The sequence below is a fragment of the Belonocnema kinseyi genome, chromosome 3 (assembly GCF_010883055.1).
Source record: "Belonocnema kinseyi isolate 2016_QV_RU_SX_M_011 chromosome 3, B_treatae_v1, whole genome shotgun sequence".
NCBI lineage: Eukaryota > Metazoa > Arthropoda > Insecta > Hymenoptera > Cynipidae > Belonocnema > Belonocnema kinseyi.
Window position 1 is genome coordinate 104,925,917 of NC_046659.1, and position 11,075 is coordinate 104,936,991.

General features: G+C 23.3%; 1 protein-coding gene across 1 annotated transcript in view; it reads left to right on the forward strand.

The window, feature by feature from the left end:
• The window catches only part of LOC117169527 (ubiquinone biosynthesis protein COQ9, mitochondrial), a 40,303-nt gene that overhangs the window by 19,482 nt on the left and 9,746 nt on the right, over positions 1 to 11,075 (forward strand). The window contains exon 2 of the mRNA XM_033355948.1: positions 3,526 to 3,711. Within this exon, the coding sequence (XP_033211839.1) occupies positions 3,526 to 3,711 (186 nt within the window). The remainder of the gene's footprint in view (positions 1 to 3,525; positions 3,712 to 11,075) is intronic.

Sequence of the window (11,075 nt, forward strand, 5' to 3'; positions counted from 1 at the left end):
CTAATCTTCTTTCGATCTCACTGAGTCTTTTCTTCAATCTTTCATTCTCACTTCGGACGTTCTTTTCATTCCCTTGAACTATTTCCTCATTTTCTGTTTTCCTCCATATGCTCATTCCTAATTCCTAGACTGGATACCCCCTCTTCCAACTGTTTTATTTCTCTAGATCTCTGTTCGTCAACCTCTCTTTGTCTATTCTCAATGCTCTCTAGCTTACCCCAAACCTTGTCTTTCTCCTCCTTCCAACGTTTATCCCATTCTTCCCATTTTTCTCTGACCTTTTTCACTTCCCCCCTTACATCGGTTCCCTGCGTATTCATATCCCTATTAATTTCATCTAATCTCTTTCTTGTCTCCTCTCTAAAGCCTTTAATGAGAGATTCCAATTTTTCAAACATCCCCCCTCTCTCTGGTGTTTTCCTTTTAATTCTAACTCTCTTGTTCTCCTGGTCCCTTTCTACCTCATCTTCCCCAGCCACTCTTTTCCTTTTTCCTCCCCTTCACTGCTAGTCGCGCTTGCCTTTTTTGCCATTCGTTCAGACTTCTGTTCGAACCCGCGTTGCCTAGCGTCCAGTAACTGTTGCCCTCTGGCGCCAGTTTGTGGACTTCGCGTCGTCGGCATCCTACCTTACCCAATGCTCTATGACGTTTCCCGCCTTTATTTCCCACCTCTTGCCCCCCTGACCAAGCAACTATTTTTTCACTCCTAACCTCAAAAACTTCACACGCTCCAAATTTTCACTTCAAACCACTCACTTTCACCCTTCACACCTTTGCCTTCACTCACCCTTCTTCCTTTACACTCGATCTCCGTACTTTCTGCCTTTTCTGCATCCACTCACCCTTATTTCCTCCACCAAAGCCAAAAATACACCACTTGACAAAAAGAGTTCTTTCGCGATCGGTACCGGAAACGGAAGCCTATTTTTATTTTATATAAAATTTTTATTTATTTTTTTTAAATTAATTTTTAACAAAGAAGTTTATTTTTGCACCTAAAAGTTAAATATTTAATCGTAAAAGATTAGTTCTCAACAACATTTTTATTTACTTTTAATTTTAATTTTATATAAAATGTTTATTTATTTTTAAAAATTAATTTTGAAGAAATAAGTTCATTTTTGAACCTAAAAGTTGAATTTTCAATCATAAAAAATTAATTCTCAACAATTGTAATCTATTTTTAATTTTTATTTTATATAAAATTTTTATTTATTTTTTTTTAAATAAATTTTTAACAAAGAAGTTCATTTTTGCACCTAAAAGTTAAATGTTTAATCGCAAAAGATTACTTCTCAACAAAATTTTTATTTATTTTTACTTTTGATTTTATATTACATTTTATTTATTTTTTGAAATTAATTTTTAACAAATAAGTTCATTTTGGAACGTAAAAGTTGAATTTTTAATCATAAAAAATTAATTCGCAACAAATTTGTAATTAATTTTTAACAAAGAAGTTCATTTTTAAACCTAAAAGTTAAATTTTTAATCATAAAAAATTTATTCTCAATAAATTTGTAATTTCTTTTTAATTTTTTTTGTATAAAAAATTTTTTATTTTTAAAAATTATGTTTTAACAAAGAATTTCATTTTGGAACCTAAAAGTTAAATTTTTAATCATAAAAAATAATTCTCAACAAATTTTCGTTTTATATTACACTTTTATTTATTTTTTAAAATTAATTTTTAACATAGAAGTTCATTTTTGAATCTAAAAGTTGAATTTTTAATCATATAAGATTAATTTTTAACAAATTTTCATTTAATTTTTAATTTTTATTTTATATTAAATTTTTATTTCTTTTTTAAAATTATTTTTTAACAAAGAAGTTCATTTTCGAATCTAAAAGTCGAGAGGAAAACGTTTTTCGATTGACAAAACTTTTCTAAGTGCTAATATTTAAACAATTTTCAAAAACTACAAAAAAACAGGTTTTTACAGTTCGCAAGGTGGTTCCTGGACCGGGAAATGACCGCAAATTTTAAGAGACCGGGAAAACCCGGGAAATGGTAGTACATTTATTTTTTGACCGGTAATTTTATAAATTTTTAGAAAAAAAAATCTTTCCAGGTTTAATTTTAACTGATTTTAGAAATAATTAGTTGAATTGTTATCTTTTTCAAATATCAGGGTGGTGAATTTAACGGAAATTTAATTTAAATTAATCTTCATTGTTGAAAATACATTTTTTTTTATAAAATTCATTTTAGTTGAAAATTTGAATGTCCATTTTTGGATGAAAATTGATCTTATCTTGCTCAAAATTCAACAACTTTGATGAAAAATGATCTATTTCAATTGAAAATTCAACTTTTTTTTGTTAAAAATTAATTTTTTTAGTTGACAATTCATCATATTAATTAAAAATTTATTTTTTTGGTTGAAATATGATAATATTTGATTGAAAACTTGTCTTTTTCATTAGATTAAAAGGAATTTTTTGCCGAAAATGCAACGATTTCGTTCAAAATTTGTTTCTGTTTTGGTTGAAAATGATTTTGTTTTTTAAACTCAAAATTGAAATATTATTTCAATTGAATATTCCATAATTTGAGATCAAAATAAATATCTTTGGTTAAACATTCATTTTTTGACTAAAAATGTAACTATTCATTTTTTGTTTGAAAATTATCTTTTTTTAGTTTAAAATTCATATTTTTTGATAAAAATTAATCACCTTGGTTGAAAATTCATCTTTTTGGTCAAGAAATTAAATTATTCTAGTTTAAGATTTATTATTTCAGTTGAAAATTCATCTTTATGGTTGAAAATTAAACTATCCCAGTTAACGATTTTCAGTTTCAGTTGAAAAATTATGACTTCGTTTAAAAATGTAACTATTTTTTGTGTGAAAAGTAATTTTTTTACTGAAAATTTAACTTATTTTAATTGAATATACAATATTTTTAGTTGAAAATTCTGTTATTTGGTTAAACTTTTTTTTTTACTTAAAATTTAATTATTTATGTTTTGGTTGACAGTTTATCTTTTTCTATTAAAAATTGGTTTTTTTCTTGTTAAAATTTAACAATTTCAGTTGTAGATTTATCAGATAGGTTGAAAATTGAACTATTTTCTTTAAAATCCCTTTTTTCTTCGTTAAAAGATTATATTTTTTAGTGGAAAATTTAAGTATTGGTTTCGAAATTAATTTATTAATTAAAATAAAATAAATAAATTAATTTTTTTTAAATTTATTAAAATAAATTTTTGCATTTAGCGGCAAATATGAATTAAGTACATTTTTAACCAAATTGTAGAAATTTTAACCCAAAGAGATGAATTCTGAACCAAAAATATAGTAGTAACTTTTCAATTAAAAAGAATTAATTTTCAACCAAAAATAGTTGTTTTCTTCTATTGGGTTATATTAATCGTAATTAACTTAATTTTTTATATTTTTTTAAAATAAAAATGTTGAATAAAAATTTATTTTAATTTTTTTTTAAATTTATTTAATAATATTTAAATTAATAATAATAACTGAAATTTTCAAGACATTTCTTTGCATGTTGCGCAGGTTTCAGAAGTCTCTGGACATCTAGGGCTTTACTCTCTGAACAGTCAAAAAATGCCTCCACCGATGAAACGAGTTCAAACAGCGAAAGCGAGGAAGATTATGAAAAGAATATAAAATCAAAAATCCTGAGTGCTTCTCTAAAATTTGTCCACGATTATGGATGGAGCCAACAAGCAATCAGTGCAGGTACATAGAACAATTAAAAAAATCAATTTGGTTTTAAAAAGTTTAAATCGTCAAAAAAAACTCAAAATGATTATATTTATTGGTAATAGCACTGAAAAGTTTTTTTTTGCTAACAAAATTCGCACATTTGGCAAGTTGATTGCAAATTTTCACATTTTTTTGGTAGTATTTAACATTTCAAAAAATGAAATTTTGTTAATTTGTACTAAAAGTTGCAAAAATATTTTTTTCCCCTTTATTTTCTGTTTTTGATGGCGTTTAAGTTTCAAACAAAATTTTCTTGTTTTACGCATCCTGAAATATGATTCTGGAAATGAAAATAAAAATAAAAACAAATTTCGTTTGAATTTGCATAAAATTCCCTCTATTTTGGATAAAATTTATATAAAAAAATGTGTCAAAGGGCTGATTAATTTCGAAATCTTTTAAAATTTTATTAAAATTTTTGAAATATCTATAATCTAGATGGTATTTTGATTATTTTGCAATATTTATAATATTCACGTTTACAAAATTCTAAATTTTTATTTAATCATTTTTTTTAGCTTCGATTATAATTTATCATTAAAAATAAAAGCGATTTATTCGCAGATTGATTAAATTATGAATTGAATTGAATCGAAGTACAATATACCATAATTATAATAGACGAAAAAATATTTAATAAGACAAATCCTAGTTTTAAGAATTATCAGATTATCAAATAATGTTTTTTTCAGATTCAAGGAATTCAATTCTTTCATTTTTTCTAAACCCATAAATTTGAATAATAATTTTTAAAAATTATTATTTTTTTAAATAAATTTTTAAATAAAATGATAAATATTTAAATGGAATACTTGAATTTTAAACAAAATAGATAAATTTATAACCAAGATGATTAATTTCTACAAAAGAACAACGAATTTTCAACAAAAAAAACATGCTTTTTAAACTAGAAATAATCAATTGTCAACCAAAAAATTGAATAGTTAAATGTTCAGTTAAAAAAATATGGTTCAACCAACATAAATGAATTTTGAACTAAAATGTTAAAATACTCAATTTGCAAGTTACATTTTCAGTTTAGAAAAATTTAATTTTCAACACAAAAAAAAACAATTTTCAAAAAAATAGTTACATTTTCAAATAAAGTGATGAATTTTCAACTAACAGTTAAATTTTAAGTTCAAACATTAATTTTCCACAAAAAAAATTGTTTTCAGCTAAAAAATATGAAATTTCAAACAAAGTTATGCATATTTAAATAAAATACTTGAATTACAAAAGTTACATTTTCAGTTACATGGTGAGTTTAAAAAATCAATTTCAAACGAAAAAAAAAACCGAAAAATTTTCTAAAACACAGTGAAAGTTTCAACTGTAGTTGTTTCAGTAAAAAATATTAATTTTGAGTTAAAGAAAAACGGATTTTCTATCAAACAGATTCAAAGAAAGTATTTTTTAACAAAAAAAAGATAAACGCTATACCAAATGCTTAAATTTTCATTCTAAAAAAGGATGATTTCTGAAAAAAATGTAGTAGTTCATATTTCAACCAAAAAAGAGTTTATTTTTTGATCAAAAGAGAAAAGTGGCAAACTATTGAATTTTTAATAAAAAAAGATAAATTTTTTACCAAGAAGATTGACTTAATGCAAAAAAAACGAATTTGCAACAAAAAACATGAATTTTTAAAGCAGATACTGGAATTTTCCAATTAAAACAATCAGTTTTTAACCAAAAATAGAATTTAAGAAAAAAAACATTTTTCTTCAATTTTATATTGCAATTAAAAAAAATAAATAATTAATTTTATTTTTCAATTGAGAAAAGGTTTTTTAGTCAAGAAATAAAAATTACAAACTGTTGAATTTTTGACTAAAAAGATATAAAAAATAAAAATAATATATTCATAATTAAAGAATTTTATTAAATTTAAAATCTTATTTGAGTATAAAATATTCCACTTTTAAAACATTCAATTAAAAAAAAAATTATTAGGAAAAAGAACAATTATATCTTATTTATTCATATTTAATATTTATACATATAAAATCAGTAATTATAAATTAAATATTCCAAACTAAATTTTAAACATTACAATTTTATTTGTTCTATTTAAAAAAAATAATGTTCAAGTCAAATTGTTGAATGTTTACTTATAAAGAACAATTGAACAACTATTTTTGTTAGAAAATATTCGAGATATTTAGAAGTTTTGAACAAATTCAAAATTATTTAAAAAATTTTAATGATCTCAAATAGTTTAAACGAAGTGTCTACGTTTACCGACACAAAAAATTTAGAAGCTTTTTAAGAATTTTGCCGAAAATTTTAAAAAAGATTCTTTTGTTTGAAAAATTAATTTTTGCAGGTTTTTAAAAAAATTTTTAGGGAAAATTCGAGCTATTTTAAAAAACGTTTAAAAGTTCTGAAAAAATAAAAAAATAAAATTTGAAAAAGTGTAAAACGACATTCGGATTATACAAGATTTTAAAGAATTTTAAGGATTTTTAAATCATTTAAAATTAAAATAATTTAACATACATACATTTTCAAATACATTTTCAAACAAGAAAATTAAATTTCTACCAAAAAAACTATTTTTCAACAAAGTGAATGAATTTCCAATCAAATAGTTGAATTTTGAACAAAAAAAATCAGTTTTCGGCCAAACTGATGAATTTTAAACAAATAATATAAATTTTCAATGAAAATTAACGAGTTTTCAATTTTTAAAAAAGTGATTCTTAAACTATAAAAGATAAATTTTTAACCAAAAATTGACTAGTTGAATTTTCAGTAAAAAAATTGTTTAACCAGATACTTGAATTTTTAAATAAGACGATAAATTTTGAAAAAGAAACAAAATAATTCAATTTTCAGTGAAAAATATTAATTAAATTATTAAAATTTTCAACCAAGTAATGATTTTTCAGGCAAGAGAGAAAAAATTGCAAACTATTACATTTTTATTAAAAATAAACTTTTCACCAAGAACATTAATTTTATATATAAAAAAACAAATTTTCAGTGAAAAAGAATTGGTTTAAAATTTAAAAAAAAGACGAATTTTATTTATTTTTATAAATGAAGAATCATTGTTCACCGATTTTATATTGTAATTAAAAGAAAAAAATTAGCCATGACCAAGAATTTAGAAATTTTCATAAAACAAAAAAACTGTCCAATTTTGATTTCAACCACTTTTTAAATTTAAAAAATTTTTAATTTTAGATTTTTAATTTTTAAGCGTACATTTTTAATTTAAATAATTTAAAAATTCAGTTCCAAAGAGTTCAATAATTAAAAATTAGAAGCGTTTGGAATCCAAGTTCTAGGATTACAATTATTTTTAGTTGATTCGGAATTAATTAAAAATTTTAGATTTTTCAGATTTTAACGTTAAAAATTAAACTGTTTATTTGGAATATCTTATTAGTTAAACAAATATAAAGGTTCGATTGAAATTTATAAACTATTTTCAATTTTAAAATAACTTCAAAATAATTAATTATATTATTATTAATTGAATAGTAATTATTAATTAATTTTTATAATTATATAATTTTAATATGTTCATAGTTAAATAATTTTATTAAATTGAAATCAGAAAAGAAAAATTTATATAAGTAGTATATATTTAAAGAAATTTGTTTTTAATTCTGACAGGATTAAAAAACTATCTATAAGAAAAATTCGAGTCATTTTAAAAGATTTTTAAACGTTTTAAAAAATTTTTAATTTTAAAAAATATAAAACGACATGTCGACGTTTCAAGATTTTGAAGCATTCTAAGAATTTTTAAACTATTTAAAATTAAAATAATTTACGAAGTGTTTAGTTAATTACTCTCTCATTTATAACAGTTGAAACCAAAATTATTTGGCAGGATATTTCAATAAAAAAAGTTACATTTTTTATCAAAAACAGTGTAATTCTATCAAAAAATACGACTTTTCAACCCTATTTGAATTTTTAAGCAAAAAGAGTTTTCAATCAAGAGAGAAAAAATTACAAACTGTTAATATCAAGCGGATTACTTTTATAACAAGAAAAAAGTTCAACAAAATACATAAATTTTCAACCAGATATTTGAATTTTCAAATAAAAACAATCAATTTCCAGCTAACAGCGCAATAATTTAATTTTCAGTAAAAAAAATGCATTTCAAATTTAAAAAAAAAACTAAGTTTATTGGTTTTTATAAACGGAAAATCATTGTTCTTCAATTTTATATTGCAATTAAAAAAAATTAATTTGAATTTTCAACCAAGAAAAGATTTTTCAGTGACGGCAAATACAATTGCAAACTGTTGAATTTTTAAACAAAATGGTGAATTTTTTACCAAGAATTTTATTTATTTTTATAAATGGAGAATCGTTCTTAATGGATTTTATATTGCAATTTTAAAAATTAAGCATGACCGAGAATTTATTTCAACCACTTTTTAAATAATTATTTTAATTTTTATATTTTTAATGATGATATAATTCAGTTTAGAATGCGTAATTCCATAATATTTTACTTTAAAAAATTTCCATTTTACTGAATAATAATTGATTTTAAAAGACGATTCGAAATCAGTTTACAATTTTAGAATTTCCAGATTTTAACGTTAAAAATTTAATTGTTTCATAACTTCAACATAATATATTTATAATCAAAGGCTTTTATTGAATTAAAAATATTATTTCTGTCTAAAATATTCGATTGCAAGCCATTCATTTTGAATTTTTTTAATTAAGAAAAAGAACCAAACGTAGATTTTCGCAGATTTTGAACAAAAAATTTAGAATCTTTTAAAGAATTTTGAAAAGCTTCGGAAGAATAAAAAAAATTTCCTAGGAAATTTAAAAATGATTTATTTCTTTTGAAAAATTAATTTAAAGAGAATATTTAAAAAGATTTGCGAAAAGTGGGACGACTGAAACATCGCGAAAAATAAAATTCCCGAATAATAAAATGGTCAAAAAATAAAAATACCGAATTGGAAAATTCCCGAAAATTAAAATTCGCCAATTATAAAAATGCCGAAAAATAAAAATACCCAATTGGAAAATTCTTGAATAATAAAATTCACGACAGTGCAAAATTCACGAATAATAAAATTGCCGAAAAATAAAAATACCGAATTGGAAAATTCCCGAATAATAAAATTCTCGAATAAAAAAAAAGTCCCGAATTTAAAAATTCCCGGCAGTTAATAATATTACCAAAATGGAAAATCTCGAGTAATAAAACTCCTGACAGAAAATTTCCGAATTATAAAATATCCAAATTGAAAAATTCTCGAAATTAAAAAATTACAATTTTTTTTATATTTAAGTTTTATTGATTACAAATGCAATAATGAAATATTATTTTTACGAATTATTTTTAATGTTTAATTTTGGGAATTTTACAAATGGGACGACTGAAAAATCCCGAAAAATAAAATTCCCCACACTGTATATTTTCCGAAAAATAAAAATACCGAATTGGAAAATTGCCGAATATTAAAATCCCCGAAAAATAAAATTGCCGGAAAATAAAAATACCGAATTGAAAAATTCCCGAATAATGAAATTCTCAAATAATAAAAATCCCGAATTATAAAATTCCCGAAATGGAAAATTCTCGAATAATAAAATCCCATTATAAAAAATTGGCGAATTATAAAATGTCAGAATTAGAAGACTTCTAAATTGTCAAATTCCCAAAATTAAATATTAAAAATAACTTGTAAAAATAATATTTCATTATTGTATTTGTAATCAGTAAAACTTATTTACAAGAAAATGGTAATTTTTTAATTTCGGGAATTTTTCAATCTGGATATTTTATATTTCGGAAATTTTCTGTCAGAAATTTCATTATTCGGGTATTTTCCAATTCGCTAATGTTATTAAGACGACTGAAAAATCCCGAAAAGTAAAATTTCCTAATATTAAAATTCGTTAATAATAAAATTGCCGAATTGCCCATATGTTTTGTTGATTAGAAATACAATAATGATTTTTTTTAAAATGATTTTTAATGTCTAAATTTTTTTAAATTATTGCTTGAATTTAAAATAACAATAATTTTAAATGAAATAATTTAAAAAAAATCATTATTGTATTTATAATAAATAAAAAATATTTATAAAAAATTGTAATTGTTTAAATTCGGGAATTTTATTATTCAGAAGTTTTCCAAATCGGTAATATTATAAACGGTTGTGAATTTTATTGTTTGGGAATTTTATAATTCGGGTTTTTTATTAATTGAGAATTTTATTATTCGGGAATTTTCCAATTCGGTATTATTATTTTTCGGCAATTTTTATTATTAGCCAATTTTAATATTCAGAAAATTGGGACGACTGAAAAATCCCGAAAAATAAAATTCCCGACACAGTAAAATTCCCCAATTAGAAAATCCCCGAATAATCAAATTGCTGAAAAATAAAAATACCGAATTGGAAAATTCCCGAATAATAAAGTTCCCGATAGTTTATAATATTACCGATCTGGAAAATTTCCGAATAATAAAATTCCCAAAAGAAAATTGCCGATTTATAAAATATCCGAATTGGAAATTTCCCGAATTTTAACAATTAGAAGTTTTTATAAATATATTTGATTGATTAAAAACACAACAATAAGATATTGGTTTCAAAAATAATTTTTAACATTTAAAATTTCCAAGCTTATTTTTTGAATTAAAAATAGCAATAATTTTAAATAAAATATTTGTAGATAACGTATGTTTTTTTAATGTATATAATCTTATATTTCGATTCTGTTTGAAAAACGTTACAAGGTACGTAGAAAATCTAACGAGAATTTTGTTCCAAGCGCATGTTTTCAAAAATAAGGAAGGTGATGCAAAAATTTATTTCAACATTGAAAGAAAAAATAATGACACACATTTTGACGCTTTTTTGAAAATGTGCATAGAATTTGAAAAAAAAATACAAAAAGCGTTAGCAAAAATTGAATTTTAAATTAATATATATATATATATATATATGTGTGTGTGTGTGTGTAAAAGGGGCTATGTAAGCGGAACGCCTACTCTACCACAGCGTGATTCAGTTGCTCCGTCCACCCCAAGGTCACGAGATCCCGCCGATCCATCGCATTGAATCCATTTTCATTGGCTCCCCCAGCTCTAGATTGGTCGGCATTGTTGGCCGACCCATTGTCGGGAGCCCTGCGCGTTCTGTTGTTTTGAACCGCACTTACTACAACTATGTTTGGTGTTGTCATTGTTGTTCCCAGGAAAAGCTAGGGAAAGGGGTTCGTCCATCCTTGTAGAGCCCCGCATGCAAGGATAAGGCTGCGTACTCTGAGAGGTCGCCCGGTATCCCAGAGTCACGGTTCTAGACACCTCACCCAGGTGCCATTCAGCTTTC